This window comes from Leopardus geoffroyi, chromosome A2 (assembly GCF_018350155.1).
Source record: "Leopardus geoffroyi isolate Oge1 chromosome A2, O.geoffroyi_Oge1_pat1.0, whole genome shotgun sequence".
Taxonomy (NCBI): Eukaryota; Metazoa; Chordata; class Mammalia; order Carnivora; family Felidae; genus Leopardus; species Leopardus geoffroyi.
The window spans coordinates 114,489,392-114,505,765 of NC_059331.1; the positions used below are offsets into that span (position 1 = coordinate 114,489,392).

A 16,374-nucleotide genomic window follows, 5' to 3' on the forward strand; every position below is an offset into this window, starting at 1 on the left:
GAGTTCACAGGCAGAAGTCACAGAACACAAGGAGATATGGCATCATGAGCAAGAGCCAGTGGAAGCATCAGTAACAGCATCCTTCTCCTTTCTGCTTTATTTTGATTTTCCTTGAATGTCAATAAGGATATGTTTATTGCCTTCCATGGATTGTGTATTGTTAACTTTTGCTAATGTTTTCCATTAGATTTTTCATGAATTTCTTTCATTCCTCTTTTTTTTTTTTTTTTGGCTTCCACTCGTTGTACTCTTTTCAACATGATTTTGAATTTATTGTTTCTTTGAATATACATTTTTCCATCTTTTCCCTAGGACTCGCTATGGGAGGAAAAGTTAATGCAGTGATTAATCCACAGTCTTGAACTAGCTATGTAAATATTTTCAAGAGAGGGGCGCCTGGGTGGCTCAGTCGGTTGAGCATCCGACTTCCGCTCAGGTCGTGATCTCACCGTTCGTGAGTTCGAGCCCCGCGTCGGGCTCTGTGCTGACAGCTCAGAGCCTGGAGCCTGCTTCCAATTCTGTGTCTCCCTCTCTCTCTGCTCCTTCCCTGCTCATGCTCTGTCTCTCTCTCTGTCTCAAAAATAAATAAAACATTAAAAAAAACTTAAAAAAATATTTTCAAGAGAGACTTTAAGGTTGTGAGGTGGGACTTATGTACTAGCATGTAGTCGTCAGAAATTGGCCCTTGGAGGGGACCTGGGGGGCTTAGTCAATTGAGCATCCAATTCTTGATTTCAGCTCAGGTCATGATCCCAGGGTTGTGAAACTGAGCCCCACATCAGGGTGCATGCATGGAGCCTGCTTAGGATTTTCTCTCTCCCCCACCTTCCTCTGCCCCTCTCCCCCATTCTCTCTCTTTCTCTCTCAAATAAATAAGTAAATAAATAAATAATTGAAAAAATAGCACCAGGGTAGAAGAAGTAGGGTAAAATTTGGTTCAAATCTTGGCCCTATACCCTCCAGTTTGGTGATGTGGAATAAGTTGTTTAGGCCATTTTTCTATGTTTACATTTTCTTACCTGGTGAGGAAAAAAATAGAAACTGAGCATAGCACACATAGGTAGTCAGAATAGATTATGTCTCTTGAATCTTGAACCACTGATAAGTAAGTGAGAGTATGAATCAGAGACTAAGCCAGAGATCCAGAAGTGTAAGCCATTGTTTTTTGGACGTGGGGTGTGTGAAAAAGGAATCAGTCATATCTTTCGATGTTTTAAGTTGCCTCCTAAGAACAATAGAGAGTTTTGGTCATTTAAGTTGTATTATTTAATGCTGATACATATAAAATACGTAACATATAAAATTATATAAAGCATAATGATAAATTAGATAAGTATCTTCCATTCAAATTATGAACTAAATTCTTTAAGCTGCCTTTGTGCTCCTCTCATTTCCCATTGGGCCTCCTCTCCCAAAGGTAGTATTCTAAATTTTGTTATCATTTCAAAGCTTTATTTAAAATAGTTTCATTTATTTTTGTTTGAGTTGGGGCTTTACAAAAATGTCACATGGTGTGTGTGTGTGTGTGTGTGTGTGTGTGTGTGTGTGTGTATGTGTGTGTGTCTAAAGGGATTTGAAGTTTCTACTATTAGGTGTCTAAGACTTACCCATATTCTTCTAGCTCTAATTGTTTCATTTTCATCATTGAAATAGTGGTGTCACTTTACCGCAATTTATTAAATGTTCTTATTGAAGGGCCTTGAGGTTATGTTTATGTTTTCTATTCTAAGAAGCCAGGCTGCTATGAATGGTAACATACTGATGGTTCGTTTATGCATCTACAGGTGCACACAGCAAGAGATTCTTCATAGTTCGTATTCTGGAGCAGAAGAGTTAAGGTGTAGAGTGTGTGCACAATAAGCTTTAAAACACAACACCAAATTGTTGTCCATAGTGTTCCTAGAAATTCAAATGCTCCCCACCAGTGTGTAAGAACTGTGGTGTCTTTGAGAGAACGGAGGTAGGAGCTTCGACTCATCTGCTGTTTTGTGTAATACAGTAGAGTTCTGTATGGACTACTATTAGCCACCTCTGCTGAGGAGGAACTATTCTACTTCCTTTTTTTTTTTCACACCTCTTAGTTTTGAATGGAAAAAATTGAGAATACTCCACATTTTGTTACCAGTTGATAAAAACTTTAAAAGTACTTGGGAATAATGTTTGATATTTTAGTGATAGTATTATTTTCATCTGACAAAATGTCTTTTTAAACAGGGTAAATGCTTTCTTGTTACTTCATGTAACACTAAGAAAAAAAGAAAAATTTTAAAAATTCATACATGTGCAAACTAGAAGGTGATATGCAAAATTAAAATACATTGGTTGAAGTAAGAATTATTTTTCTTCTAATGCTGTAAATAAAAAGGAGAAAACAATGGAAAAGAAAACTAAAGAGAAAAGGTCCATAGGGCTTTTAATAGAAATACCCATTTGTAATATTATAACAGGAACAGAAAAATTGTGCGTTTACCTTGATCACATCCCAGACTAACCTACATGATTATAAATTTTCTGATGGGCCTCCTGTTCTGATGTTCAACAATGAACATTTTGCTTAACTTTTTTCTAGTCCCTTCTATCATTACATTTCTTTGCTGTCCTGTCTGTGCAATTACCTTTGTGATTATAGACGTTTCCCTTGTATTGTAAAGACAAGATAGCTTGGAAAACAAGGAAAAGAGGATTGCAAAGCGGGTGCATGTCTTCATTGTGTCCTATTCCTCCCATGCAGGTGGGATACTCCTTGCATTGCACACTCTTGAAAGTCACATCCCTCACAAAGTTTTCCGCTATTAATAGTGTTTTTGTTTTTTTCAGTTCTGTTTGTTTTAGGGGCCTTTTTTTTAACCAATATTAGTTTATTCTTCCTAATAATGAATGTCTGAGAAGATGCTTGTGATAGATATAGCATAGTCCAAAAGTTGAAGTTCATTAATAATTGGAATGTTGTGGAGTATGAAGTAATGAATACTAATTACTCCTTTCATGTCTGACAGCTCCCTGTGGACCAATACATCAGCCCAGACTTTAATTTGGTTCTAGTAATGGTTTCATCAATAGCACATTAAATCTGTGTTTGAGAAGATATACAGTTGAACCTGACCCACATAGTAGATACCACTGTCATAAAATGGCCACAGGCTGACAACAGCTGGGTAATTACAAATAATTAAATCCACCAAACTCCAGACAATCCTAATTTTAAGTAAAATACATCTTATCATATCAATCGACAGAAAACATATCTGGGGAGATTTATCAACATGTACCTTTTCCAAAGCAAATTTACTGGCTTACATATTAGAGAAGCTGCTGATCTGTGAAACATCTTCGTAAAATTATATCTCTTTAATCTTTCAAATCCCCCCCCCCCACAAATATTATTGAAGTAGTTTTTGGACTTTAATCTTAGCTGGAGTAACTTTATTGTAAGATACAATTTCAGATTGTTTCTGAACTTAGAAATATTTTTTAAAAGACATTTTGTACTTTTCCTCTATTCTTCATGTACTTATCCTTTTAATAATAATCTTCAAGTAGCATGCCCTATATAGAAACTTAAAACTAACAGGTGCCTGCGTGGCTCAGTCACTTAAGTGTCTGACTCTTGATTTTAGCGCAGTTCTGGATCTCTGAGTTGTGAGTTCAAGTTCCACATGGAGTTCGTGCTGGGTATGAAGCCTACTTTAAAAAGATTAAAAAAACTAACAGAAATATTAGCTATATAATATAAATTTATTTCACAGAAATAATAAGGTAAAAGCTATTTTACAGATATTTATCATGATTGTGTTTCCTAAAAGTGGTACTAAGATTAATAGGGGGAATCGTTTTCAGTTAGCACATTTTCAGTTTGTTCAACAGTATTATGTTCCTTGGGTTTGATGCTACATGATTATATTACAGCTGATTATAGATATTTTTAAATGGGGCCTTGGGTGAGACTTTAAAACAATGTTAAATTAAATCCCACACTGTGATAAAAGGTGCTCTCTTGAGCTGGAAGCTTCTAGTTTTTAAATAAACTCAGGAGGTATGTAGTTCTCTCATTTTATCCTTTGTGGGTAGGAATCACTTTATTTTCAAGTTAATTCATGCCCTCCTACAATATAACTCAGCATTCTAGTTTCTCCTAATTTCTAAATTCAAAATAAAGTTGAATTACAGAAAAGACCTTTCTGTTCCTAAATTCAATCCAGATTTTTTTTTTTTTTTTTGGACACATAGTCGTCTGTGTAGTAGTTGTTTGACTTTATGTGAAGGTAAATTCCAAACAGACCACAAAGAACTTGACCTTATTTTCTTTAAAAAAGCAGTTTTCCTTAAAAAAAAATGCAAATGGAACCAGAATTTTTTCATGCTGCCTCATAATATTTCAGTATGGATATATTGAAATATGGTATATATCAAAATATGTGTCACGATATTTAACATATAATGCATAGTATATATATTTTCTATATCTTAAAGGAAATAATCTATGATTTTCTTGTTTAGCTTCCATTTTTCTTTCTAAGCAATGGTACCTGGAGTCCTGCACCATGAGTCTTTTTTTTCTTTTTTTTCTCTTTTTTATAATTCTAATTGAAGTTTGCTTTTATCTGAGAAGGACGTGTTGGTTATATTAACTATATGAAGCAGCAAAACAACTCATTTCTATTCAGGACTTTCTTCCTTTTCCTGCGCCGCCTGGCCAGCTGCGCGGCTTTCAGCCGAAACCTTTCTTGAGGGGCGGGGTTAGACCAACTCTGCGGCCCCTCCTGCTGGGGTTGCTAAGTAACACGGCCAGGTGCCGCGCGTCCCCGGGTGCTGCAGCCGCGTTCCCGGCCAAGCTGTCCCAGCCTAGCTGTCGCAGCTCCCAAGGCCAGTGGAGAAGCGGCTAATTTTAAACAGCGGGACGTGCAGTGAGGTTTTAGATGTCTATAGAAAAGTGTTCTTTTTTTTCTTTCTTTCATTTCTTGAGTGTGTTTTTACCCCAACCCGTGCGACTGTCTTATTCACTTATCTCAAAACCCACCTGCCATCTCTTTACCTTGACAAACAGGCTCTGATTCCTCCTATTCAGGGAACTTGTGTGAATTGTCCGTCTCAAAGTGAGAACCTTCATTACACTAATACAGTATCTTAGGGAATTTCTGTCTAAACAGCACTGTGAGAAAGACTTTGCAACCTTTTTAACAAAAGAGTTGTCGTCGTCATCATCATCAAAATAAAGTCTCCTGCAGCCATTCCTAGTCAAGACCCCAGTTTGCCACAGAAGCAGGTCCTTGTCCTAAACTGAGTATGTTGCTTTTCCAAATTTTGTTTTAGATGGCAATAAAAAAAAAATAATAATAATAATGACGTTGTTTGTTCATGTGCTCAGAATATCTCATCACTAGGGAAAGTCATTCAGCAGCAACACTAAATCTTGAGAACAGTTCCACCAACAGTAAAAGCTACTTCCTTACCTTCCAGACACATGCCTTAGATATAAAACATCCAGGTTATAATATCCAACTTGAAATTCTCATCTTGATTATGTTGAGATCATGCTGCCTCAACGCACAGAGATTCTGGTTTTCGGGTAAATTTGATGATTGGGAGAAATGTTTCCCCATGTCTGTCACAGAAATGCTGTGAACTTTGGTTAAGCCATCATTTCATGTGTGTGTGTGTGTGTGTGTGTGTGTGTGTGTGTGTGTGTGTGTGTGTGTTTGTGTTTTGTTGTTCTTTTTTTCTTTTAATTTTAGTTAAACCAAACTAGTTGACATATAGTGTAATAATGGTTTCAGGAATAGAATTTAGTGATTCATCACTTACATCTAACACCCGCTGCTCATCCCAACAAGTGTCCTCCATAATGCCCATCACCCATGTAGTGGTTTTGATGTCGTTTGTTTACCAGTCCTTCACAATAGTGATGACCTTCTGTGACTTGAAGAAATTAGAAACCTTTTCATTCCAAAACACCTTTCAGCTGAATTTTGAATAAACTTTGAAAGAATTTTGAAATTCGAAATGTATCTGGTTTTTATTTAAACCTGACCTATGGAAAACCAAATTAATAGTTAACTTGTAGATGGTGGTCTTTTATACAATAATTTATGCCACTAACTAGTGAGCATTTTGGTGTTTTTAAAAGACTTTTTTTTTTCCTGAGAGCCAAAAGATAGAAAACTTTTCTCTACTTTGATTTATTTTAAAGATTTTATAAATTAATTCATTTTATAAAAATATCTACCAGAAATTACAAGTCTTTGGTTAGACCTGGGCACCTCAATAATTAGTGCTATTCTCCTTCATAAACAAGGACAGAATTTCTAAGCAAAGATCAGCAGGGCACATTCTCTGAGCTGTGTCTTTATATTTTTTCTTCTGGTGCCTATAGATGGTTACTGAGTCCATCATATTTTCTCAGTACCCTTTTGTGATCGACGGTCAGACAGGTCAGTGGAGGCTGGGGTCACAAGCTGTCAGTATCAAACAGCAAATTAACCTACAGTGTGCTGTAGTGAAATGAACTTTATACTAGGGGTCTAGAGACCCAGGTTCTAGTCCCAGCTCTGCCACTAAGCTATGTGACCTTGGACAAGTCATAAACTATTTGGGCCCATAAAAAGAAATCAGTTGAATGATCTCTAGGGGCCCTTCTTGCTCTAAAACTACAAGTCTGCTAGGTGAAATAATGTTTTTGATTCACCCTATGTCCTATCCAATAAAACTGTAGTGTTTGTATTATGGAAAATAATTTTATTTCTGATCTGAAGTCACATAATCAGTCACCTGCACACCAGGCAGTGAGAAAAGGGGGCAGGAGAAGGTCACTGTCTTGAAAGGGTGAATAAAAACCCTCTAGGAGCAACCCTACCCAAAGCTTCAGAGATTGCTGCCCCACGTGATTCTCATGGCGGTGTAATGTCAGGGGCAAGTCCTGTTCGTGGGGGACATGGGGCCAGAAAATGGGTTAAGAACTACTATTTTAAGATAATAGCCACAGTTCCAAGTTTTGTGTTGTTCTTCACACCTGCTCTTGCTTCTCATTGGAGTTTAGGTTCAAGAGCTCATAGCTACCCACTATATTCTAGAAGTCATAACCTCTGGACTCCTGTCTTTCACAGAAACAGCCAAGTGATTGTTTGCTTTTCCCACCCCTCTGGTTAACTCCGTTGTTTTTTTGGATCCTTCAAATCATGAGAGAGCACTAGCAGTCTGTTTAATTTTCCCAGATAGGAGATTAACCAAAAATTAACCTAGCAGCAATGATAAAACCCACTGAGTCACTATGCAGTTTTTGCCTTTCATAGATCATAAACACCCCAATTGAGGATAATTTACTATCCCTGGGAAATCTGAACTTATCAAATAATGTTTCCAAGCAAAATGCAAAACCTATTTTTGTAGGCAGACATCCTTCTCTTTTCCTCTGATTAACTGTCTCCTCACTGATACAATCAGACCTGTCCCTCAAGCAGGTAGGTTTCTCATTCTCAAACCAGGGTATGTGAATGCCTCATGGTATATGTTGGTGTACAAGAGAAGTGTGCAAGATAAATTTTGAGCCACAGAATTGTCTCCGAGCTATTTTATGGAGCATTGCTTTATCTCAGATATTTGGTTAAGTATTTAACCAGTTTAAAGCTTTTGTCACCTACACCCGGAAGTAAAATTGTCCAAACCACATGCTTCATGTTGGCCAGTCTCACACTTTTTTTCATGAAAGCCTATGGAGGGGAGCAATGTTATGTGTAGTAGCTGATGGGAAAAATCATAGCGTGGTGTTACTGGGAAGTCGAGGGGGATTAGCTGCCATTTCCTTGGAGGAGATTACATTCATAGCCCTAACCGCGTGATCTTCTAGAGTGGCGAGAGGGTGAACAACCTGTCCTGATGCAACCCATGAGGTAAGAATGGTTTTTAAAGGGTTGTCAACAAAGATGAGTATTTGAGAAAGATGTATATGGCCCACAAAACCTGAAGTATTTGCTCTCTGGCCCTTGATAGAAACAGTTCTCCAGTCCCTGCTCTAGAGAGCTTTCTCCCTGAGGCCCGACCACCTAGAACTTCCAAAAGTAAGTTAGTCGTCTTGTGGAGGCTTGTTTTGATTTTCACATGTGGACAATGTACACACCCTCACATATAGACCTCGAAATTAAACTGACTTGTCACCTCAGTTCCTCAGCCTGTGACACCGAGATAAGTAGACAACAATGAGGGAAATGGTGGAGTTGGTTTGTTCAGTGTTCTTCATTTAAATGCAATTTTTTATTTTCCTTTTATTTTTAAATTTTTTCGGTGTTTATTTTTGAGAGAGAGAAAGACTGCACGCAAATGGGGGAGGGGCAGAGAGAGAGGGAGACACAGAATCCAAAGAAGGCTGTGAGGTGTCAGCAGAGAGCCTGAGGTGGGGCTTGAACTCATGAACCGTGAGATCATGACCTGAACCAAAGTCGGATGCTTAACCGACTGAGCCACCCAGGCTCCCCTAAATACAATTTTATAAATTATAAAAAGTTTACATTCTCTTTTTATCTGGCGCTAAAGGTTAGTGGTTAAACCCAGAAGTTTATGAAGTGTGAACTCAAATCCAGTAAAAATTCATAAGCAAATTAGGGAAAATTGAATCTAAAATCAAGGAGGTTGTGACAGACCTGGCATTTCTGAAATACTGCTCTGAGAAGGAATGAATTCAAGCCAAGATGGAGCTGTAATCAGAAAATCCCAAGAAGCACCAGAGGTTTATTCAAGTATGGGTTTTATTACTGTGATGGTACAAATGAGTATCAGTTTGAATCCTGGTTACATATGGGAACCGAGGCATAGTAATTACATGAAACTTTCATTCTTGAAAGTTCCTTTAAAAGCCAGTCCTGTAAATCCTGAAGCCTAGGGTAATGGTAATGCAGTGAATAGTGCTAGTGAAGAAAGATGTTCTCAAAGCTACTTTTGAGATCAGTTTTGGGAACGCTTGGAAAGAGAAATTCAAGCAATGGGAAAAATTTTGTTCTAAACAAAGATGTGGTTGAATATGTCTTCAGTCAACAAGAAGTGGGTTAACTAAGAAAGATAGCCTTGTCATAGAAGACCATCCTGTGACACGCCTCACTGCGCTCAAAAGCATGAGCGTCTGAGAAACCAGTTATCAGCACAGTTCCTTACCTTACAGGTTGATAAAAGCCCATATGGTACGAACTGACCTTTTGCTAGCTTTATGTTGTTTTTGTCTTTCTTGGTAGCACTGTTATTATTCACATACTGTGCGATTTCATCATATAAAGTGCACAAGTAGGTGAGTTTCTGTATATGCACGCACTGGGCAGCCATTACCACGGTTTTAGGCTGAGACTCTTGGGCACCCACTCGTGTCCTTTCTGTCTCTACAGATGTGCCCATTCTGGACGTTTCCTGTAAGTAGAATCATAAAATATGTGGTCCTGTGTGGCTACCTGCTTTTACTTGGCACAGTCTTTTCAAAGTTCATCCACGTTAGGCATTATCAGTACTTCTTTCCTTTTTGTTGCCGAGTAACATTCCTTTGTTTGGACGCTCTACAGTTGGTTTATTCTTGAGTTGACAGGCATTTGGGTTTTTTCCCCCTTTTGGCTATTAGGAATAACACTGCTATGAACCTTTGTGTATAGATCTTAAGTGGACCTGTGTTTTCATTCTTTGGGATCTTGGAGCAGAATAGCTTGGTTAAATGGTAGCTGTGTGTTTAAGATTGTGAGAAACTGCCAAATTGTTTTTCAAAGTGGACCTGCAATTTGACATTCCCACCGGCAGCGTATAAAGGGTTCTGGTTTCTCTATATCCTTGCCAACACTTGTTATGGTTTAGTGTGTGTGTGTGTGTGTATTTTAAGTTTTTATTAAAGTAATCTGTACACCCAACAGGGGACTCAAACTCACGACCCCAAGATCAAGAGTAGCATGCTTTTTCGGCTAAGCCAGCCAGGTGCCCTGTGTTTTTGTTGTTGTTGTGTATTATAGCCTTGCAGTGGATGTGAAGTGGCACCTCACTGGGGCTTTGGTTTGCATTTCCCTGATGACTAATGGTGTTGAACATCTTTTCAGATGTTTATTGGCCATTTGTGTATCATCATTAGAGGAATGTCTATCCGCATTCTTTGCCTGTGTTTTAATTGGGCAGATCTTTGATCTTGATATGGCCATCACATTGTAGGCACCTAATGTGTATTCATTTATTGAACAGACTAAGTAGATGAATGGCTGCATTGGTGTGTAATATTTTATACTCATAATGCCTAATATGAGAGAGTGAAGTAATAATGTTTGTGAGAACAGAGACCCTGCCTGTTTCTTTTATGCCCAGTGCCTTCAACACTCTCCTAGAGCTTGGCATGGTGTAGGTGTTCAATAACTGCTTGTTGAGTGACTGAATGGTTGTAACATTTTTTTTACTACAAATACAAATAACAGAAGAAATTATCAATAAGGTACATGATTACTTTAATGAGCATGATATCAACTGGAAAATACTTGCAAACATGTGAACAGATGGTGTCGTTGCCATGACCTGTGGAACAAGGGCATGGGGCCACTGTGCTCACTGGATACACCAACAGCTGCTGTCTGGTTCACTTATAAAACATTTGGCCTGTGGTTCATTCATCTTTTTTCTGTCTCGTGTTTCTCTTTAACAGTGTTTCTCTTTAACAGTGATGTGAATACTCTTTTTATTTATTTTTTTTAAAGGGAGCTATATTATACAGTCATATGCTGTTTCAGAAGACATGTGCTACCTAAATTGCTCTTCATCCTTCTAGAAAAAAATATTAAAGAGTAGGAAGTCTTGACACAGTAAAAACAACCCAAGACTAGGTAACATGAATGAATTCACCATTTAACTTAATAAAGAATGTCTCCAAAGGTGACTTCTTGGGCAGATCGTTTTCAAGCTTAGACACTTCATCAGAAACTGAAAGTCTTTGTTGCAAATATAAGATTTATGCAATGCAAACAAAACTTGAGAGTTCGATGAAGATGAGAAGTAATGAATCTTCTCAATATTTTGAGGTTCTTAGCTGTAGTGACTAAAGCTTTAGTGATTAAGAGTGAATTTGTGATTAAAGCTTTAGCAATTTAAGAATACTATGACTTTTTAAATAATCTTTACATACGAAAATTGTTTCATAACAATGTTCCTAGTCAGATTAAATGGCCATTGGTTCTGAAGTCCTTTCCTTACCGTGTGACCCAAGAGACTAATACCAGAGTAAAATATAATTAGGAAACATTCACCAACAGCAACCTAAAATACTGCCACATTACAAATTTTGGGCATCTCTCCTCACGTTTAAAGAAAAGTTGTTGCTGGGGCGCCTGGGTGGCGCAGTTGGTTAAGCGTCCGACTTCAGCCAGGTCACGTTCTCGCGGTCCGTGAGTTCAAGCCCCGCGTCGGGCTCTGGGCTGATGGCTCAGAGCCTGGAGCCTACTTCCGATTCTGTGTCTCCCTCTCTCTCTGCCCCTCCCCCGTTCATGCTCTGTCTCTCTCTGTCCCAAAAATAAATAAACGTTGGAAAAAAAAAAAATTTAAAAAAAAAAAAGTTGTTGCAAACATTGAGGCATTGTAATAAAAAGGAATGTTGCCTGAATGCTGAACTTACTGTTCAATGTCTCTTTTAATTCATCCAGTTTTCCAAAATTGATAAATTTAGTGAAATAACATTTTACCTGTAAGTCAGTGATTTTTTAAAAATACTATATTTACATTAAAGATAATACGGCTTTTGGATAAAATTCTATCATCATTAGGATTCATCTACAATTAAACTACTTTATACACTTAAGTATGAAAGAATGCAGAATTTTGTAATTAAAGTGGGCTGAGAAGATGCTCTTTGTTTTGGGCTCACTCCTAGGCTTCTTACGTGCATTTTTACTCCAGTACAGTTTGGACCTCTGATGGAAAAGTTGGAGAAGTTGCAATATTGATTTGCCACATGAACTTAAAAACTCCCACTACTGGAGAAGGTTCCCAGCAGGGGGAAAAAAAGAAAGCCACAAAACAGCTTAGAAGTTTTTAATAGAATTAACAGTGACTATTACAGAAAGAATTTTCAGAGGGAAGAGTAAAGGAACCCCACAGAAGAGTCCAAGCAAGCAAGGACTTGCATCAGCCAGAAGCCATTACCACCTCTAAGCCTGAAGGTGTTACTTGGTCCTGTGAGTGGAGCTATGGGGAAGGAGACCATCCCAAACCTGGAATCTGGTCATAGCAGTCTTCGCCAGACCATGGCGCTGAGGCAGGGAAGATGTACGCTGAACTCCCTCTCCTGTGCTGCGATCTCTTACTAGTGCTTCCATTGACCAAAGCCCTTCCAGAACCCAGAGGGCAACAGAGCCCTCATGATGAAGTCCTGACATGTTACTCCACAGTATCTGAGGTAGAAAAAAGTCAGGCCCTCCGCTCAGGGAGAGGCTGCATTCGTTCAGACCTTTGCTTGCAATTGCAGAAGCCACCTCCATCTAGCTTAAGCAAAATGAAGACTGTGTCACAAGGCTGCAGGGTGTCATGGCAGCTGAGTTAAAAAGGCAGGCAGGAAGATGGGACCTGGGAGTTCATAAAATCCAGAACATGGTCCTTTTGTGTTACGCTTCAATCTATTACTGGTTTAATCTTCCTTGGGAAACCAGGAAAGTCTTTCTCTGCTGCGTGGTTTACCAGGAGGAGAGGGTGAACTTCAACATGAGTTTATAGGTTTTATTTCCGATTCCCTCCCTTTGTTCCAATCCCAGGTCCCAGGAAAACTCACTCTGACTGGAATACTTTGGATGAAGTGCAACGCTCCTGTCCCTGTGCCAAGGGAACAGGGATATAGGACAGAACCGTGCTGAGATCCCACACCCATGCATTCCATACAGGACACTTCTTAAACTTTGCTTTTGAGCCAGTGCCAAAAATACTGAAATACAAACTAATTTTAAGTATATGTGTGTTTTGAATATGTATATAAATTTTAAGAATATATACACTTAATACACATGCACACAAGTAAACGCAAATACATACTCATTTTATCCTGTAAGAATAACAGTGTTTAATGTAAGGTTTATCACAGAAAGTATTATAGAAGCTAACATTTGTTGTTATACAACTTTATATAATGTATTGAATTTTCTTGTTACAGTGACTTTGAGATGAGTACCGTTTTCACCATTTGGCATGTAAAAAATTGTATAGAGGTTGAGTAGATCATTCCTATTTCTTTTATACTTCAGGGAGATAGTAGCTGAAAAATTTTGAATCACCTGGTCTTACAGCCTAGATACACTATCAGAATAAAGGAATGGGATGAAACCAAAATATCAATTATGGTTCATGGGACTCTCCTGAATGTTTGTGTTGTACCCCTTTAGATATATCAGGATTGGAGATAAAGAATGTGAATTTAACAGGAACTTTCGCCTTATCCTTCACACAAAACTGGCAAATCCTCACTATCAGCCAGAATTGCAAGCTCAGACAACCCTCCTCAATTTCACGGTCACAGAAGATGGTCTAGAAGCCCAGCTCCTGGCAGAGGTGGTCAGTATTGAAAGGCCAGATCTGGAGAAACTTAAGGTAAAAATTATGAAATTGTGTGTCAACACTTACTATCTGCTTTGCACGAGTTACAGTGTTTAGACACAGGAGTATAAGATAGGATTCCTGCCCTCTACAGCTTTATGGTCTAATTAACAAAAATGAGGATGTATGTGAACAGTAAACAGTTCAAGGGCACTCCTGTTAAAGAAAGTAGTTAGCATCGTGCCCCTGGTAGGAGTTGGGCTAGCTGTAGGTCTGGTTTGATGCAGGTCACTAGAGGACAAATAAGGAGACCTATAAATCATGGAAAACAGAAGTAGAGAAGCAGATACATGTTCTCGTAGGTTCAGTGATAACAGTCCAATTCAGTCATGACAAAAGAAAGAAAAAGAAGACTAATAGAATAAGGTGGGAAAAATCAAGAGGCTCATAGCTAGTGATGATTAGCACTTACTGGAAAATGTATGACTTTACACTGACTTTAAAAAATACTGAAAATACTTAAAATGAGGGTTGAATACAAAAAACTAAAAAACAAACAAAAAAAAAAAAACAACAAAAAACAAAAAAACACAAACAAAAAGACAGAGGAAGCCTGAAAAGGTAGAAAGAAGTCAATGGTAGAGGTGAGTGGTTGCTACAGAGACTGTATGACCTGCAAAATCAACGATATTTACTGTCTGGCCTTTTATGGAAGATGTTTGCTGCTCCTGGTGTAACGGTTTTCAAATGGTAAATTCTCAGAACATCAGGATCAGCCGGAGGCCTGAAATGCAAAGTCTCAAGCCACAGACCAGGTCTTGCCAAATGTGAGATTCTGGAGGTAGGCCCAGTGATCTGTTTTACCAACCCCTGCAAGGGATTCTCACCCATGTTCAGACCCCATTTGAGACGGCTTTTAATTGGATTGACTTCTGTGTCAGCCAAAGACAGCTCTGAGATCAAGGCTGGGTGTGAGTGGGCACAGTTCCCTGAGGTCTTCTGGCAGGTGTGCTCACATTCAGTGGCATTGCAACCTGCCAGCCCTGAGTGACCCAAGGGCAGTGTTCAGAGAGTCGCGGGGGTGCTGCTTTGTGCATAACTGCCAACTTGGACAGGGAACATGTCTACATTCGAAACACCCCAAGACCATATAAAAAAAATAGTCTGGAGGCACCCGGTTGCTCAGTTGGCTAAGCATCTTGATTTTTGGCTCAGGTCATGATCCCATGGTCATGGGATCACGCCTCGCATTGGGCTCCGAGCTGTATGTGGAGCTTGCTTAAGATTCTCTTTCTCTCCCTCTGCCCCTCTCCCTTATTCACGTATGCTCTCTATAAAAAAAGAAAAGAAAAGAAAAGAGAAAAGAAAAAAGAAAAGAAAAGAAAAATAGACTTGTTATGGTAATACACTTAGGTTTTTTCCCCCCAAATCCTTGACAGTTTGGTTAATTTTTTTTTTTTAAGTTTATTTATTTTGAGGGAAAGAGCATGAGCAGGGGAAGGGCAGAGAGAGAATCTGAACCAGGCCCCATGCTGTCAGCATGGAGCCCAACCTAGGGCTCCATCTCACGAACTGTGAGATCATGCCCTGAGCCAAAATCAAGAGTTGGACACTAAATTGACTGAGCCTCCCAGGCAGCCCTGGTTAATTTCTTTATATGCTTTTACTTTAGATAATGGAATTTTTCACACATGCACATAAAATAGTTACAAATTTCCATGTTGGCATCATTTAGCTTCAGTGATGAGCAATATTTTGCCTTTCTACCCTACTTTTTTATCAGAAGCAAGCTTTGAAAATAAATGTTAATTTATTTTGGAATACTTTTAGATTTATTTACAGAAAAGTTATAAGATATTACAGAGTTCCTCTATATCACTAGCCCATTTTAAGTTTCTTCCAACGTTATCCTTCTTCTTTGTAACGTAAAAATAAAATGTACTTAAAATACTGGTCTGCTTCCGAGTGCCTGGGTGGCTCAGTCAGTTAAGCCTGCACCTCTTGATTTTGGCTCAGGTCATGATCTCACAGTTTTGAGATGGGGCCCCTCTTCAGGCTCTGTGCTGAGCATGGAGCCTGCTTGGGATTCATTCTCTCTCTCTCTCTCTCTCTCTCTCTCTCTCCTTCTCTTTCTGCTCCTTCCCTGCTTGTGCTCTCTCTTTCTCAAAATACATACTAAAAAAAATTTTTTTAGCAAAACAAAATAGTGTTCCGCTTCAATAACACATGTCCATTTGATGTTTTTCATTAAGACATAATATTTCTTCCTATTTTTTATAAGTTTTTTTTTTTTTCCAACGTTTATTTATTTTTGGGACAGAGAGAGACAGAGCATGAACGGGGGAGGGGCAGAGAGAGAGGGAGACACAGAATCGGAAACAGGCTCCAGGCTCTGAGCCATCAGCCCAGAGCCCGACGCAGGGCTCGAACTCACGGACCGCGAGATCGTGACCTGGCTGAAGTCGGACGCTTAACCGACTGCGCCACCCAGGCGCCCCCCTATTTTTTATAAGTTTTATTGAGATTTAATTCACCTACCCTTTTTTCCCTCAAACTGTTATTGAAATTCTAGTTAACATAAAGTGTAATATTGTTTTCAGGAGTAGAATTTAGTGATTCATCCCTTACATATAACACCCAGTGCTCAACACAAGTGCCCTCCTTAATGCCCATCACGCATTTAGCCCATCTCCCACCCACCTCCTTCCACGAACCTTCAGTTTGTTCTCTAATCCTAGTGTCTTATGGTTTGTTTTCCACCTTTTCCCCCCTTTTCTGTATGTTTATCGGTTTTGTTTAAGTTGTATGTATGAGTGAAATCATTTGGTATTTGTTTTTCTCTGCCTGACTTATTACACTTAATAT

General features: G+C 38.8%; 1 protein-coding gene across 1 annotated transcript in view; it reads left to right on the forward strand.

Moving 5' to 3' along the window:
* The window catches only part of DNAH11 (dynein axonemal heavy chain 11), a 351,912-nt gene that overhangs the window by 279,922 nt on the left and 55,616 nt on the right, over positions 1-16,374 (forward strand). Inside the window, 1 exon segment of the mRNA XM_045495056.1 lies at positions 13,359-13,563. Coding sequence (XP_045351012.1) covers positions 13,359-13,563 — 205 coding nt within the window.